Source organism: Puma concolor, chromosome B3 (genome assembly GCF_028749965.1).
Source record: "Puma concolor isolate L17-30 chromosome B3, mPumCon1.1.hap2, whole genome shotgun sequence".
Lineage (NCBI taxonomy): Eukaryota > Metazoa > Chordata > Mammalia > Carnivora > Felidae > Puma > Puma concolor.
In genome coordinates, this window is record NC_141672.1 from 119,713,643 (window position 1) to 119,732,908 (window position 19,266).

Genomic DNA, 19,266 nt, shown 5'->3' on the forward strand with positions numbered 1-19,266 from the left:
TGTAGTTGAATTCATTTTGCTTGTTCTCTTGAGGATTTTTGAATCAGTGTTCATAGGAGATTTTAAAATTTATCAAGCCTCTGCTTGTGTTACATTTGCTTATATCCCATTGACCAAAGCAAGTCATCTCACCAAGTCCAGGGTCATTGTAGGAGGAGAGTGTACAAGTCATGGATAGCAGGGTGTAATTCGGGAGGGCCTTTAATGTAAACAGTCTACTTCAGAACTTTCTCTGGATTCTCCTCTTACTTGACTGGCCACTCTTTTTCAGTATCTTTTGCTCGGTTCTTACTTGTCTCCTGGACCTCCAACATTAGCATGCCTATGTCTTGAGCATTCAAACACAGAATTATTCCCTTGGTAATCTTACTCAGTTTTATGACTGTAAACGTTTAGTCACTGATGGATTTTAAATTTAGGACTCCAACCCAGCCCTCTCCCCAGAACTCCAGGCTCATATATCCAACTTCCTATTTAGTATTTCCACTTGGATGTCTGTTTGTTCAGTTGGACCCCTCAAGTGAACGTGTACAAAATTAAACTCTTGAAATTTGCTCCCAAACTTTACCCCTCATATTTTTTGCTCGTTTTAGGAAATGGCAAGTCCATCCTTCAAGTTGAGACTAAAATCTTTAGAGTCATCCTCTTTCTCCTCACACTTCATTCTCAGTCCATCAACAAATTCTGTTGGCTCTGTCTTTAAAATATATTCAGAATCTGACCACTTTTCATTACCTCCATAGTAACTACTCTGATTTAACCTACCATTATCTCTCATCTGGATTAATTTAATAGCCTCCTAATTAGTCTTCTACTGCTTCTGCTTTTCCTTATTACAGTCTGTTGACTACTGGGCAGCCAGGACGTTTGTTTAAATTATAAGCCTAGAAAAAATAGCAGTAGCAATAGAAGCATAATTTTTCAGTATCTCCAGATCTTCACATAGAAACCAGGCAAGTAGTTAAGAAAACCAAAAACCCATGGCAGTGTTTAACAACAAACCACCTTACCAGATATCTCCATGAAATCCAAAAAACAAGTAAATCCAAACAGCCTTAGGTACTGCATGTTATTGACATCAGTGTGAAAGAAAGCAAAAAGAAGCAACTGGAATAACAGATGTAAGGAAAGAAGAAGAACCCCAAAATAACTAAGGTTTTCACTGCAAAGTACAGGGAACCAATTTGAAAAAAATCACTTGAACCTCATTTTCAAGTAAGTTCCTCTGGGAGGGCTCATGTGAACAATGTTGCCTTGCTCTTGCATATCAATAATTTTATGCCTTCAAAAATTAGTTTTACCAATTGCAAAATTATTGACCCACATTTTTTTTCTTGAGGATCTTCAATCTTAAAAAATGAACTTTATCTAATCAAAATTGTTAGACTTCAACATAATGACTGTGGTGAACCTGATATAGTTTCTTATAGAACTAAGACTGATGGCCAGAAGAAGAATATTACATAGTAACTGTATCTCATAATTTTATAACATAACTAAGAAAAATATCAGTGAATATGAGGAGAACGTATGCTAATAAATTAAATGTTCTCTAATTATATTGGTAATGATACCAGTAATGTTATTCTGAGTCTGTTCTGCATATAATATGCGATAAAGTAAAAGATATTATGCAAACTAAAATTCTCTCATCCCCTGTGTTCCTGAGAAGTTGAGTCCTGAGTTTACAAGAAAGGAGAAAGGAGATAAATGTAATATAGAAGAGATGAGGTAAAACCCCTGTAGGACTGAATTTGAATTAAATGAATTTATGAGGTATTTTATCTTTCAGAAAGCGTTATGTGTATTTGTGTGTATACATATTTGTATATGTATGTGCATATGTATACATGTATATATATGAATGTATGTGTATATGCACACATTTATTTCCTAGCTCTGCCCATTAAAGAGACCTAGAAACAATGACCAGCATAATGGCAGTGAGCTCACTGATTTGGGACTTGAAATATCATTTCTCACGAAAAGAAGCGAGAACTTCTTAGAAAAATGCCTAATTCTAGATCTAAATGCCCTGTCATACTAGATGGCAAGGAGGCTATCAAAAACTTCTAGCATTTTGTCCAAGGACTCAGTAGCCAACTTAAGAATTTTATACTGGACAAAGAAGATAATTTGACCTTCCAAAAGGATAATTATTATAACTGATTTAATTTGGTAACCAAATAGTAGATGAAGTGTCTTCTTATTAAAATATTCTAGCCAATAAGTGAAAATGACTCTTTCTCTCTTCCTCTGGTTACCCTTCCCTTTCCAGAAAAATTTAGTCCTGAAGTCATTAGATGAGAGAATACCAAGCAGCCATCTGCAGTGTTGAGATGGCCGGAGACAACAGTGGCACAGTGGGGGATGTAAGAGCCTGAGGAGGCTGAGGTGGACATTTGTGCAGGGGCATGAGGAGTGGCCATATGTGGAAGCTCAGAGCCCCAGCAGAATGAAGGGAGCTTCCATGTGAGGTGGGGCATCATGGCCTGGCGTGGTGAGTCAGAGCAGAATGAGGAGGGCATCTCTATGGAAGAGCATCCTGGCATAGTCTGTTAGAGCCCACGTGAAGAGGGAAGCCTGACAAAGGCTGTTGAAACCCAAGCAAGGGTGAGAGAGCACAAAAACCCAGAGTGGGGAGTCAGAGCCCAAGCTGGGACATAATAGCATACATATAGAAACAAAGATGGGTGATATGTTACATGTAGGGGAATTGGTCAAATAAATAAATATATTAAGGATGATGAAAGGCAGATTGCTCACTACTGGAGAAGAGTTAAAAATATATCCAGGAAGAATAGAAGGACCATGTAGTGAATTGGAATTATAGGTATCAGTTTTAATTTGTATTTTCCAATATGTAGAAATAGAAATATAGATGTAACTGTGTTGATTTATTCATATATATAATATGATAATATGTATATATGACTATATAATATATGTAATAGTAATATATAATAATATAATATATATGTGTATGTATTATATGTATGTATATAATATATATATATATATATATATTATATATTATATACACATTTCCTAGCTCTTTCCACTGAGAGTCAGGGCCTTGAAACAGCAACACCCCAATAGCATTGAGCACATCAAGTATACTCATGTAATGTGAAGGCAAGCTGGTTTCTCAAAAGGGGAAGTGGGTTCTTTTTTCTACAAGAAGGGATGCTGGTGGGCAAAAATGAAAGATACCCAATATAAGAGGTAACATGTACACTGATATTTGTCATCTGATCTAGGTATTTCTTAAGATCTTACATTTAAAAATATAGGCTTCACCATATTATTTAAAAATATAGGCTTCACCATATTATTTAAAAACAGAAGGGGAACCAATAGCCCTAAAACTGTTAAGGTGTTTATGTCTTCTTGTCCATCACACTAACGAGCAATATTTCTTCCTAAAGTGGATCCAGTCTCCTTTTTTACATTTTTACAAATCATCCCAGTGATCTAATGAACCCTCCCCAAAACTTTACTGTGATAAAAGTTAGGGCTTCTTACAGAAATACATTTACATTTCACATTTACCGGTGACATATATGAACTTAGAGTTGTTGTGGGAATTTAAGTTTTGAGAAGAAAGTACTTGACCTTACAAAATTCCTCACAAAGCCCTTTATCAGACAGATAATTCTCATGTTCTAGGCTGGGAGGTACAGCGCCTCTACTTTTTCTTCCCATGCTAGAAGAATTTTCTGCCAGAAGTAACTCAAATAACATTTTCTGTGTTAAAAACTGGATCCTCTAAACAGCTTCTGTTCTTCCCCTGTAGGGAAAATATAACTTTCAGGGCCTGAGTCCCGACAGTCTATAATTATTCATAGTATGAATCAAAATCTGATGCTTTTTTTTGAAAGGGGCTATATTATTTGTGGTACTTCTGTGGAGGCAGGGAATAAAACAGAGGTTTATCTCATGTTACCAAAGCATCCCCTTGATTTGGCATTCTTCCTTGAAGGGTAGGTTCATATGAATCCCAGATTTGATTTACCTCAGGGTGAAATACAAGCCTCTTGTATTCTGTGAATTAAAATGGTCCTTGTGCCTCCCTAAGTACCCCTGATTTTCAGTGGAATGTGAGCATTCTTGGTAAGAATACTGCTAGATTCATATGCATCCATGGCTATGGCTGGATATTTAGTTACATGGTGCGCAGGCTTTATTCAGCCAAAAGCTGAAGTGGCTACTTATCTGTCACACAATAAACTTCATTGCCAATATTCCTCAACATGATAAGGTCAGTAACTTTAATCGGATGGGACTCCAGCCCATATTCGATTAAAAGGGAAAAGAAGTATGTTGTTCTTATTCTGTGTCTGTGTTTTTTATATTCCCTTTTTCCTTGTGTTAGATTGAGACCTTCTGTCAATGAATAGTAATAATAGTTGATCATTTATTGAATGTCTCCTTTACTCCTGAATGGTGTTAAGTACATTACATTATTTGTCTCTGATCTTCAAAAGCTCTGAAAGGAAAGAAAAGGAGATATATATAAGATAAATATATATATATTACACATATAAAATCTCCACTTTTAAGGTGAAGAAATTGAGATTCAGAGTAGTTAAGTAATTGTCCCAGAGTTTATATATGTGGTATGTACTGGAGCCAGAATTCAAGCAAAGGTATGTCTGATATTAGAGTTTATATTCATTCTTTTGACTTATCAAAGTAAACTTCGTATGGATAGCTTAGATTTATTTATTTTTATTTATTTTTATTTATTTTTTGGCAATGTATATATATATAAATTTATTGTCAAATTGGTTTCCATACAACACCCAGTGCTCATCCCAACAGGTGCCCTCCTCAATACCCATCACCTACTTTCCCTTTCCCCCACACCCCGAAACCCTCAGTTTGTTCTCTGTATTTAAGAATCTCTTATGATTTGCCTCCTTCCCTCTCTGTAACTCCCCCCACCCCCGCCCCGGTCTTCTGTTAAGTTTCTCAGGATCCACATAAGAGTGAAAACATATGGTATCTGTCTTTCTCTGCCTGACTTACTTCACTTAGCATAATACTCTCCAGTTCCATCCATGTTGCTACAAATGGCCATATTTCATTCTTTCTCATTGCCAAGTAGTATTCCATCGTATATATAAACCACATCTTCTTTATCCATTTTTCAGTTGATGGACATTTCTTTTTCCATACTTTGGCTATTGTTGAAAGTGCTGCCATAAACATTGGGGTGCAAGTGCCCTTATGAATCAGCATTCCTGTATCTCTTGGGTAAATTCCTAGCGGTGCTATTGCTGGGTCATAGGGTAGATCTATTTTTAATTTTTTGAGGAAGCTCTACGCTTTTCCCGAGCGGCTGTACCAGTTTGCATTCCCACCAATAGTGCAAGAGAATTCCTGTTTCTCCACATCCTCGCCAACATCTATAGTCTCCTGATTGGTTCATTTTAACCACTCTGACCTGTATGAGGTGGTATCTCAGTGTGGTTTTGATTTGTATTTCCCTGATGAGGGGTGACATTGAGCATCTTTTCATGTGCCTGTTGGCCATCTGAATGTCTTCTTTAGAGAAGTGTCTATTCATGTCTTCTGCCCATTTCTTCACTGGATTGTTTGTTGGGTTTGGAGTTTGGTGGGTTCTTTATAGATTTTGGATACTAGCCCTTTATCTGATATGTCATTTGCAAGTATCTTTTCCCATTCCATAGGTTGCCTTTTAGTTGTGTTGGTTGTTTCCTTTGCAGTGCAGAAGATTTTCATTTTGATGAGGTACCAATAGTTCATTTTTGCTTTCAATTCCCTTGCCTTTGGAGATGTGTCAAGAAATTGCTGCGGCTGAGGTCAGAGAGGTTTTCCTGCTTTCTCCTCTAGGGTTTGATGGTTTCCTGTCTCACATTCAGGTCCTTCATCCATTTTGAGTTCATTTTTGTGAATGGTGTAAGAAAGTGGTCTAGTTTCATTCTTCTGCATGTTGCTGTCCAGTTCTCCCAGCACCATTTGTTAAAGAGACTGTTTTTTTCCATTGGATGTTCTTTCCTGCTTTGTCAAAGACTAGTTGGCCATACATTTGTGGGTCCAATTCTAGAGGCTCTATTCTATTACATTGGTCTATGTGTCTGTTTTTGTGCCAGTACCATACTGTCTTGATTACAGCTTTGTAGTAGAGGCTAAAGTCTGGGATTGTGATGCCTTCCGCTTTGGTCGTCTTCTTCAATATTACTTTCGCTATTCGGGGTCTTTTGTAGTTCCATATGAATTTTAGGATTGCTTGTTCTAGCTTCGAGAGAATGCTGGTGCAATTTTGATCGGGATTGCATTGAATGTGTAGATAGCTTTGGGTAGTATTGACATTTTAACAATATTTATTCTTCCAATCCATGAGCACAGAATGTGTTTCCATTTCTTTGTGACTTCTTCAATTTCCTTTATAAGCTTTCTATAGTTTTCAGCATACAGATCTTTTACATCTTTGATTAGGTTTATCCCTAGGTATTTTATGGTTCTTGGTGCAATTGTGAATGGGATTAGTTTCTTTATTTGTCTTTCTGTTGCTTCATTATTGGTGTATAAAAATGCAACTGATTTCTGTACATTGGTTTTGTTTCCTACAACTTTGCTGAATTCATGTTGGATAGCTTAGGTTTAAACTGTAGTTCACCAGTGCCTTTTTGAGCTGCATTTGCTGTTGTATTCTTTGAGAAATTTAACATTTTTACACAAATATTATTTAGGTGAAATTGTATTCTGTGGTATTATTTATTTGTGAAGAAAATTTCCTTATTTGAACTGACTAATATGGTTTGGAGACAAAAGCAGATTTGAGATCACAGGCCTAACCCCACTAATACCTTTTACCAGTTGTGAAACCTTGGGAAAGTCACTGAATTTGCCTGAGCCTTGGTTTCTTCATTTTTTTCAAATGGGAATAAGACTAATGGACATTGTTTTCATAGGATTATATAAGATCATGTACATTATGTTGTAATATGTGGATATTATTAAGACTAAAGAAGAAATTTCTTCCTAGCCCATTCATCATTAAATACCTGTTGAGTGCACTTATGTAGAGATAGCACATTCGGTGCTGTTAATAAGGCAATGAATAGGTAGACACGAGCCGTCTTTCATGAAGTTAATACTATGCTTCTGTACTGTTCAGTATAATAGCTCCTAGCTATATGTGACTATTTAAATTATTAAGATTAAATGCAACTTAAAATTCAGTTCCTCAGTCTCACTAACTATACTTCTGGTGCACAAGAGCCACATTTGGCTAGCAGCCACCATATTGTACAGTCCAGATATGGGACATTCTCATCATTGCATAAAGTTCTGAATGGGAAAGGCTTGTGATGAGTGCTTTGAAGGAATAGTCAAATCAGAGAAAGTAATGTTTGAACTGAAAACCTGAGGATACATAGAAATTTTCTAGATAATGTGGAGGTGAAGGAAGCATTTCAGAAGGAATGAATGAAGAGCATTTGCAAAGACACTGAAGGAAGACGAAGAGAGTTAATTTTGATCCAGAAAGACTTCATGTACACAGAGTCTGTGTGGCAGGATTAGCCCCACATGGGCAGAATCGGTCTTCTTTGATTGTAATAGGAGAGGCAAAGGAGAGTATGGGTGAAATATAGGTAGGCTTGTAGGTTTTGTGGCAGAAAGTAAAGATTTTCTTGTTCTAGTAGTTCCATTTTCACTCCGAAATGTAAGGTCTTCTTTTGAAAACAAGAGGGAGAAAGGAAAGGATGGAGTTTTGAAGAGAATGGATAATGTATGAAGCAAGCCTTTATGGAGAGTGAGCAGATTAGACAGATTTAGTAAGATCCTGAATCTATAGTCATAGGAAGATCAGAGATGGAAAAGGCTTGCTAGATGGTAATTATCCAGCTAAATAAATTAATACATCAGGACACTGAGAGTGGTGCCAGCCCACAGTAAGAGTTAAATATTAGTGATTATCACCACTGCTGCCATTTGACTGATAGGAGTAACAAACAGAACAACAGAAAGGGAATGTAGCATGTTTAGCAGAATGTGACTATAATCTTGGCCTACAGAATCTATCACAGATAAAAATGGAAGTGAGACAACAGGGGGATGATGTATAGGGGAGAAGTGGAGAGATCTGGAAGTGTTTCTGGTGAATATCTGTCAGTGGGCTACTTAAGCGAGTAAGTGGAAAGGAGAAGAGGATTGCTCAGAGTGAGGTACATGAGACAGAAGAAGTAAGGGCCACAAAGAAATACTACACATAGTTCACTTGCAGGAATCCTACAGTCTAGGTAACGTGTTTATTTTTTGGTGAAAAGCAAATGTTGCTCTGTTGTCTAAGTAAATGACATCAGCAGTGGCAGGCAATCTCCAAATTACTTGTAAATTGGAACGTGGGAGTTTGACATTTTGAGAGTTTACAGTGCTTACAAAATAATATCCAAGCCTACCTTGAAGATATAAATCAAAGTATGAAAACCTGCTGAGTTTCTTATACTCATTTTCTCTGCCATCATTGCCTCACCTCCCCATCTGCAGTTCTGTTCTAGTTTAAGTGTCACACAGAAATTGATAGTAGCAATGTCCTAGCTAATCTAGATGGACAGTACTGTCCTCTAGTTCTGTTTTGTACCATGAGGACTAGGAATGGTTTTGTTTGTTCCTCCCCAAAGGTGTTCTGTGAAGCACTTTCTACTTCAATAATGAAAGTAGCTTTTGTTTCAAAAGGTTTAGGAAAATGAAATATTATAGTCTAATTCATTAATGTCATTCTTCCCTTTCGTTTTGTATTGAAGACTTCAGCGATTAGCCAAAGATCTTCTAAAACAACTACAAGTACAAGACAGTGGCTCATGGGCAAACAATAAGGTTTCTGCTTTAGATCGGACCCTAGGCGAGATCGCTAGAATATTGGAAAAAAAGGTATGTAACTAATCTCTGGCCTTTGGCCTTAATCTTCGTGATTCTTTCTCACTATGACAGGACATAGGATTATAAGGCTGACGCTCACTTATGCATTTCTTCTGGGTTTCCAAAAGCTGGTCAACCACTGATGGATTGTTTTTTCCTTTTGTTTCTGATTAATTTGGTATAGTTTTTAGTCATTTTAATTGAAATCCTCAACAGCAAAAACAAGTCATATTTTTCCACACACAAACAAAATAAAATAAATTTAAAAGGAATCACAGTAATAAAGATATACAATTTTATGCCAGACAGTGTAAAACTTTAAATTATAAAGCTCATAAATCACAACCAGATTTCCATAAGCACCAATTTCCTTACTGTTTCCAAAAGAAGATTTGGCAGTTTTCTTTAATGACTTAGAGTCATAAATGTTTTTGTGACAGTTAAAACATTCTTAATGATCTTTAAATGATCTTTATTATTCACTATAGAAAACTTTAAATATATCAAGAAGAAATAAACTCCCTATAATGCCCACTGTCGATATTTTATTGTATTTTCTTTTAATCTTTTTACTGGACATTTCTTACATTATTTTATCTGACTACCTGTATCATGAATATTTTCTTGTGTCTTTAAAAATTCATTGTAACTAAATGAACATACCATAGTTTACACAATTTATATCACTTTGGTGGTTTCTAATTTTTCTATTTGATGTAATAGCTATCTTTGTTTATTATCTAAATTTTTTTGTTTTTTGTTTTCTGGGTTTAATATTTATAACATTTGAGATCTACAAAAAGAATGTAGTGACAAAAATAACCCAAATATAATGAACACCTATGAACTTACCATGAAACTTAAAAACTAGACTGTTCCCAGTACCTCTGTGGTTCCCAATGCGATCCTTCCATATCCCATTCCTGTCTCTGCTTCCCCTGAAGGAAATACTGTACAGTATTAAGGCAGTATCTTTTCTGTCTTTTTTTTGTTTAAAAAGAAGAATATTTCTTTGGTTTTTAAGAGCTTTATTTCTTTATCAAATGAATGTTTTCCTAAGTAATATATTACTGTTTTGCTTGTATTTGAACTTTATAAAATATACTGTAGACTTCTGTCAGTTTTTCAATCAAAATTATGATTCTAAGTTTTATTTAGGTTTACAATGTAGCTGTTTTTCATTCATTTTCTCTGCTGTATAGTGAGTACTTCACTGTGTTAATTATTACACAGTTTTTAAAATCTCTTTTCCTGACATGGACATTGTTTTTCAGGATTGAATTCATTCAGGGTTGAATGTGTATGGGGGTGTGTGTGAGAGAGAAAGAAAAAGAGATTAGAAACAGTGCTGCTCAGACATTCATGTATCAGAGCAAATGAGCAAGAATTTCTCCAAAGTGGGGAGCCTTAGACTTTAGTCTACATCAGAATCACCTAGGACTTGTTAAAACACACCCCACCTTGGGTTTTTGACTCAGTGGGTCACAAGAATTTGTGTTTCATAGGTAACACTGATGCTGCTGGTCCAAGGGTCATATTTTGAGAATCATTGCTCTTGTCTAGGACATATGCCTCAGGGGTGGAATTACTGGGTTTTTAAGCATATGAATGACTACCTTTACAAGATAGTGTTCAGCTGCATTTTGGCATCAGACAGTACAGTCCTCTGTAGGAACTAGAGCAGCAGAGCCACAAAGAGTCAGTTCTTCAGTATAACACATCCCTTTCAGAGTGTCGGAGAGTTCAGAGACTGCTAATCGTCAGACGTGTGCTAGATGGAGTGTTTGGAGGCTTGATATGCTTTAGAAAAATGTCTGTTTTTTAAATTAGCACATACTAATTATTTTTATTTTTATAAAGGGTAATTATACTTCGGACTACAGTGTACTTGAAGATACCACCATGTGCACCTTATCTCATGAATATTGTTTTAGATTGAAGTAATCACAGAATTTTTGAGGAAAAAGTAAAATGATCTATGTAAGAAAGGTATTCAGTATGAAAATCTAAGTAAAGTTATTCTGTTCACAAAGGAGCAATTTACTGGAATACTACTGATTCCTTATAATTTGGGGGAGAAAAATGTAGTCTGGCTCCCAGTCTAAATGGTCTGTGTCAGAAACCTTGCTGTAAAGCTGTCCTTAGAGTATACACTGCAGGACCACCTGAGAGTCTAAACTTACCTACAATAAGATCCTTTTGCTATTTTTATAACAAATCCTTTTTACTTAGCCAGGACAGACTCACTTTATGTGAAATTCTCTTCATAGAGTTATACTGACATTTCAGTGTAATTCAGCTGATATTTATGATTTCAGTCTAGAAATTGTAAATAACCATTCCTTTTTGTTTGGAAAACTGCCTGGAGTAACAAAATCATTAGAGCCAAAGCCAGGTACCCAGTGAAGGATTTGAAGACAGCCTAGAAGTGACAAGGGTGAGACTGGTGGAACTTGAGCAAGCACTCACTGAGGAATGGTGGGAGATGAATCTTGAGCTCTTCACCCTCCTAATTGAGATCTCAACACACTGATGCTTTCTGTTAGTGCTTTGATACAGTTTTGCTTAGATACTTTTTCTGAAGTTCTGAGAACTACGTAAGAACTAAGAGGTTAAACTTGTGATGTACAAAAACATTCCTGTAATGAGAGAGATCAGAAAACTGAGGAAACATGAGTATTGTAGTACTTACTCTTTGTCTCAGGTCCCTTCCAACTTTTTGGGTTCTCTGTTTCTGTTTAGAAAGAAAGAGTTTGTGGGGCGCCTGGGTGGCGCAGTCGGTTAAGCGTCCGACTTCAGCCAGGTCACGATCTCGCGGTCCGTGAGTTCGAGCCCCGCGTCAGGCTCTGGGCTGATGGTTCGGAGCCTGGAGCCTGTTTCCGATTCTGTGTCTCCCTCTCTCTCTGCCCCTCCCCCGTTCATGCTCTGTCTCTCTCTGTCCCAAAAATAAATAAAAACGTTGAAAAAAAAATTTAAAAAAAAAAAAAAAGAAAGAAAGAGTTTGTAAGCTGTGTTGCATATGTTATAGTTTTTAACAAATTCTACCTAGTTCTGTAAAAAAAAAGTTGGTGGTCTAGGGTACTTGTACCTATTCTACTAACAAAAACATTTAAAAATACAGGAAAAAATCAAAAGTAACTTTCTTAAAAGAATCAAATTGCTAAGAAGGAATTGAAAAATTACCAGGCCAAAGAAAAACCAAGAATTTGGGAAGTTGTATTCAGTTATAACTAAATGCCCCAAGGGGAGTTGCCAGGCTGGCAAATGTGAATTATGATTTGCAGGCCTCATGAAGTGGGGACAAAAGTAAAATCCTTAGGGCTGCCTAAGGTGTGAAATCTACTAGATTTTCTCTTAACAAAGATAGACTACCATAACCTATTCCATGATATAATCATAAACCCTCTCACCCCATCCTCTGAGACTGCAAAAGAAGTGCCTTGGTATAATGCAGAAGTTATTACTATAATCCAGCCCTGGTGTCGACTTGTAGCTCAAATTCACATCATCTGTATTATTTCAAATAGTGAAGTGAGTTTAAAGTAGTTCCAGATTGATCAGTGATGTCCCTAGGAACTTGGCAGAAGGAAATAGATGCAAATCCTCATTTGAAAAAGACACCTTTATCCTAGGCTTCAGATAATTTCTCTCAAATGACTTTATAAGAACAAGTAGCCACAGTCCAAAAAAGGGACACAAAACTAAATGAATCATTATGAGTAATAACTAGCTGAAACTGGAATTGAAAGACTTTGTAAATACCAGTTACAGATTATAAAACTATGTTTTTTTGTTTTTTTATCTTTTAAGGAAATAAAAGGCTTGAAAATATCTTCAGTTATGGACAGAGTAGGTAATTCAGAACAGTTCTCCTATTGATGCCAATTAATAAAGCTAGGCAAAATGTAAACTGGAACTGAATTGCTAACAAAGTAGTGAAGAATTACTAGGCCAAGATCTAGGAACAAGGCATTTGGGGGCTGGGTACAATTAGTGATCCAAAAGAAGTGGATGAGAAGCATCCATTTTAACCCAGGGCTAAAAATGGATGGGCTAAAAATGTTGGAGTCTAGGACTATCAGTGGTAGAGACTGTGGCAAAACCCCCATATTTTGGGTTGAAATCTTAAAGGGCTGCACTAGGTGAGAGGGTAGATTGGAAGTATACCAATCATTGCACAGACCACAGCTCAACTTCAAATCATCTGGGTAGCTGAAAAAAAGTAGTGACCTTGGATTGCTAAGACCTCCAGGTGCCTCACAGAAGTAAATGGAAAATGTACTCTGGAGGAAGATAATATCAACCTAAGTCTCAAATTATTTCATTAAATAAATTCAAATACAGTGTCTGACAGAAAAAGGTAATTAAGCACATAAAGGGGCAAAACAACATGGATAAAAATCAGTGGAAACAGACCAACAGGGGCTATACTTCTGTGTTCAACAATATAAGTATTATTTTTTAAAACATATACCACATTTTAAAGAAAATAGAAATTTAAGAACTGAACATTTTAATGTTTATTTATTTTGAGAGAGAGCATGCATGTCAGTGGGAGAGGGGCAGAGAGAGAAAAGGAGAGAGAGAATCCCAAGCAGGCTCTGTGCTATTAGCACAGAGTCTGACTCAGAGCTCATTCTCACAAATCGTGAGATCATGACCTGAGCTGAGATCAAGAGTCGGATGCTCAACTGACTGAGCCAGCCAGGTGCCCCGATTACTGAACATTTTAGTAATCAAAATTAAGAAAATTATGCATCACATAACAGCAGAATAAATCCACTGAAGAAAAAATTAGTATATTCTAAGTCATAAGAATCTGGACTAAAACATGGAAAAATATATGAAAAATACAGAAAAGATTATAAGAGGCATATTGAATATAGTGAAGCATTTAATTTATGTATAATAATCCAGGAGGAGGGGCGCCTGGGTGGCGCAGTCGGTTAAGCGTCCGACTTCAGCCAGGTCACGATCTCGCGGTCCGTGAGTTCGAGCCCCGCGTCGGGCTCTGGGCTGATGGCTCAGAGCCTGGAGCCTGTTTCCGATTCTGTGTCTCCCTCTCTCTCTGCCTCTCCCCCGTTCATGCTCTGTCTCTCTCTGTCCCAAAAATAAATAAACGTTGAAAAAAAAAAAATTTAAAAAAAAAAAAAAAAAAAAAAATAATCCAGGAGGAAAGGAGAGAATAGGGCAGAAACAGTACCTGAAGTGATTATTATGTAGAACTTCCTAAAACTTAAAAATCAACCCAGAAATTCAAGAAACCAAATACATCCCAAAGAATACAAATAAGAAGAAACCCACACCTAGAGACATCATCGTGAACCTGGAGAAAATCAAATTACAAGCCAATCTTATTCATGAGCTTAGATTCAAAATTCCTAAACAGAATTTTAGCAAACAAAATCTTGCAATGTATGAAAAGAATGGTATATCACAACAAAATTGGATTTGTTCAGTATATTCAAGTTTAGTTTACCATTGGAAAATCAATCAAAGATAAAAAAAAAAAGATCTTTTGATCATCTCAAAAGATCCAGCAGAAGCATTTGTTAAATTCAGCATCAATTCATGACAGTAAATGAGGAATAGAAAGCAATTTTCTTAATCTCATAGCTTATATCTAAAGAAACAAAGTATAACTAATATCATAAACTAATGAATAAGTTTAATAAATCTACTAAGATACAGGAACAGTATATAAATATCAACTCTGTTTATATTATCATCCAAATATTAAGTATTAGGAGTAAATTGATCATGTTCATGGATTGGAAATCTTACTACAGCAGTATATGTTTTCATCACAAATTAATTTGTAAATTCAGTGCATCTGCAATTAAAATTTTTTATATTATGAAACTGAAACTGTATTTTCTGGAAATTGAAACGCAGATTCTAAAATTAAAATGTAGGATTTCAAAGAACAGCCAAGACTCTGTTGAAAAAGAATAATATGGGAGGATTTGCTCTACCATATATCAAAACTTACTGTAAAGCTCCACTATTTAAGATAGTGTATTGTTGGAACAAAGATGGCAAAAAAGAAGAATGGTTATATTCATAAGTAGCATGCTTGATGCATGATGTGAGGCACTTGTTTATGTACATAAAGAAAAAGGAGACACTACAATGCATTAGAGGAATGTATGGTCCATTTTGTGAATGATGCCATAATTCAGAATGTTGACCCAAAGTCAAGAAGATATTCTTCTTTATTATCTCCTAAAAGTCTGTTTTCACTTTTTACATTTAGGTCCATCTGAAATTAACTTTTTGATTATGATGTCAGGTGAGGTCAGCTTTATATAAAAAAACAGAAAACCCAATTATTAAAACATTCATTCTTCTTTTTCACCATCTTCAGTCCAACAACACACTATCTTAACTACTGCTTTACAGTAAGTTATGATCCTTTCAATAGAGGCAGAAGAAGCATTTGACAAAATACAGCATCCTTTCTTGATAAAAACCCTCAACAAAGTAGGGATAGAAGGAACATACATACCTCAACATCGTAAAGGCCATATATGAAAGGCCCACAGCTAATATCATCCTCAGTGGGAAAAAACTGAGAGCTTTCCCCCTAAGACCAGGAACACGACAGGGATGTCCACTCTCACCACTGTTGTTCAATATAGTACTGGAAGTCCTAGCCTCAGCAATCAGACAGCAAAAAGAAATAAAAGACATCCAAATTGGCAAGGAAGAAGTCAGACTTTCACTTTTCACAGACAACATGATACTCTACATGGAAAACTCAAAAGACTCTACCAGAAAACTGCTAGAACTGATACATGAATTCAGCAAAGTTGCAGGATATGAAATCAATGTATACAAATTGGTTGCATTTCTATACACCAATAATGAAGCATCTGAAAGGGACATCAAGGAATCAACCCCATTTACAATTGCACCAAAAACCATAAGATACCAGGAATATACCTAACCAAAGAGATAAAAGATATGTACACTGAAAACTATAGAAAGCTTATGAAAGAAATTGAAGAAGACACAAAGAAATGGAGAAATATTCCATGCTCATGGATTGGAAGAACAAACATTGTTACCAAAGGAGTCTACACATTTTGGGTGCAATCCCTAACAAACGAATACCAACATTCTTCACAGAGCTAGAACAAACAAATTCTAAAATTTGTATGGAACCAGAAAAGACCCCGAATAGCCAAAGTAATGTTGAAAAAGAAAACCAGAGCTGCAGGCCTCACAATTCTGTACTTCAAGCTATATTATAAAGCTGTATTCACCAAGACTGTGTGGTACCAGCCCAAAAACAGACACACAGATCAATGGGATAGAATAGAGAACCCAGAAATAGACTCGAAAGACCGTCTTTTCAGTAAATGGTGCTTACACCATACACAAAAATAAATTCAAAATGGATGAAGGACCTAAATATGAGATAGGAAACCATCAAAATCTTTAGAGAAGAAAACAGGCATCAACCTGTTTGACTATGGCCGCAGGAACTTTTTACTGGACATGTCTCTGTAAGCAAGGGAAACAAAAGTAAACATGAATTGTTGGGATCTCATCAAGGTAAAATGCTTCTGCACAGCAATGGAACAATCAACAAAGCTAAAAGACAACTGACGACATGGGAAAAGGCTTTTGCAGATGACATATCGGATAAAGAAGGAGACAAACCATAAGAGACTCTTAAATACAGAGAATAAAATGGTTACTGGAGAGAAGGTGGGTGGGGGGATGGGCTAAATGGGTGATGGGCATTACAGAGGGCACTTGTTTGGATGAGCACTGGGTTCTACTCCTGAAACCAATACTACAGTGTATGTTAACTTGAATTTAAATTAAAAAAATAATTTTAAAAGTTTTATTCATCAAAAGACACCAGAAAAACTGTGAAAAGACAATATAATGTAAGAAGATCTTTGTGTATAGCTCACGAAGAAGTGGTATCCAGAGTATATAAGGAATTCTTACAAGTCAACAAGAAAAAAAGATGAACCAGCCAGTAGGAAAATGGATGAGATGACAGGCATTCCAAAAGAAGAACTCTTAATAGCCAATAAGTAAATACAAAGATAATCAACATCTTTAATAATCAGAAAATTCCAAATGGAAAACTCAGTGTAATACTGTGATTCACCTTTCAGAATGGCAAAAGCTAAAGATTGAAAATACCAACTATTGACAAAGATCTAGAGCATTGGAATGGTCATACCCTGTGATAGTATAAGTTAGTACTACCACTTTAGAAAGCAATTTGCTATTATCAACTAAAGCTGCAGGGGTACACGTCATATTTTACTTCTATGTCTATGCCCTACAGAAAGCAATACATATATGCACCAGGAGACATGTATAAAAATTTTCAGTGGCATTTTTATAATTGCCAAATATGGGAAAAGCCCAAATATCCACCAGTGGCTGACTGTATAAATTATGGTATGTTTGTATAATGGAATATTATTCAATAATAAAAACGAACTACAGCTATAGGTAACAACATGGATGTATCTCACAATGTTTAGTGGGCAAAACAAGTCAAATAAATATAAGTATATATAAATATATATTCATATTTACACAAGATACATGTTTATATTTACACATATGTATATGTATATACATACACATACATACATGCATATATTATTACAGTTCCAGTTATATAAAGTCTAAGAATAGACAAAAGCACCTATATTGTTTTGGAATATATTAATAGATGGTAAAACTACAAAGAAGATACAGAAAATATTTCTTATAATAATCAGGATAATGATTATTCAGAGAATTGAGAGGGAGGTGTAATCAGGAAGATTCATGTAGGTGGCTTCTTGAAGTGCTTCTAGTCTTTTTTTTCTTGACCTGATGGAAATTATACAATGTTCAAATTACTACTATTCTTCAAATTGTGCTTACATATTTTTTCCTTTTTCTGTATGTTACGTTTCACAATAAAATTACATTTAAAATTCAGGTTAAAAGAATTGCTCCAAAGACCTTTTTGTTGCAGAAATGCTTAATTATTTCAAATAGTTTCTGAAACATTCTTATATATGTAGAGGCATTTTCCTCATTCTTGCCATTGTATTAAATTTGGTCCAAGTAAGCACAATTTGTATTTTCATTGACTTTTCTTGTTACTCTGTGATGATGAACATTACTTTTGAGTTTGGATAGTAACAGCATCCCAGAAGCTTTCTGTGGTTTATCAGTAACATGAGACATTTATATACTGTTACTGTAAGTAAACAGTTTAAGCAGATGGATTGGTCATGGAGTTTTTCCAGTTGCCTTTCCTGACTCTTTGTGAATTCTGCCAAACTTAGAGATTCAGCTGTAAATCTCTTGAAGCTGAATAAGCAAACCACGTAGCTGTCAGTAATCATAACTTGAACTGAATTGAGAGATATCAAATCACAACTGACTTTTTGATACCTATCGTAAACCCTGCCTTGTTTTGGTGTTTTTGAAATTTAACCTGGAAAATTCCACTAACAGATAACTGTGGAAGGTAGAAAGTCCAAGCTCTTCCTGACCCTATCCTTTTCCCTCCCTGCTTTTTTGCAAACTGAGGCTTGTGGCTATTTAACACATGCCCAGACTCAAAGCAGATAAACCAGTCATCTCTGAGAGCTTTCTCAATCAGTTGTATTTAAAAAATTGTGTTCAGGTCCTGCTAAAACACTGCCTGTCTTCTAAATTTCATGGTTTCATTTGGTTTTGCTTCTTTTATTTTCAGCTGGAATTCTTTAGTTGAGAGGAACTGCAAAACATTCTATCACAGAAGCCTCTGATTTTGATCTCCTCAGTTACTATGTTCTCAATTTATGTAGTTATTTCTTCATGGCAGCTGTTAAATAACTGTATACAGCTTATATGACACCCGTATTTTGTCAGAAGGTGACAAATACATCCTATAGCCCAAGGTAAAATGAAAATGTCTCTTATACCTTCTTTAACTAGCACGTATTAGAAGATGAGTGCAAGGAAAATGGAATTAATAGTTACTTCAAGAATCTGACAGAGGTTTAATCTATATATGGTTTGTATTTTTAAAAAACAAGGAATATAAGGGTAGAAATGTTTACGTATTTTGTTTAAGGTGGTGGTTACATAGGTGTGTGCAGTTGCCACAACTCATCAGACTGAACACCTAAATTTGTGCATTTTATTGTAAACTATATCTCAGTAAAACAAAACAGTAAATGATTTCAAAATAGTTTACGTTATTTTTCAGATGGTGAGGTTTGCCTTTTAGAAACAGTTTTAGTCCTTTCATCTGAAGTCATTTATTGTGGCTTCTTTGTGAAAAGTATTCTTTAAAGGCAAATAAATTTGTTATAAAAAACTTGAATATTGATAGTGCTAGTTTATAGGAACGTT

General features: G+C 35.6%; 1 protein-coding gene across 5 annotated transcripts in view; it reads left to right on the forward strand.

Annotated features, from left to right (window-relative positions):
- Positions 1-19,266, forward strand: part of SCAPER (S-phase cyclin A associated protein in the ER) — a 505,214-nt gene that overhangs the window by 265,803 nt on the left and 220,145 nt on the right. For all 5 annotated transcript variants that reach the window (XM_086711283.1, XM_086711287.1, XM_086711288.1 and 2 more), the window contains one exon: positions 8,778-8,904. In XM_086711283.1, the coding sequence (XP_086567409.1) occupies positions 8,778-8,904 (127 nt within the window). The remainder of the gene's footprint in view (positions 1-8,777; positions 8,905-19,266) is intronic.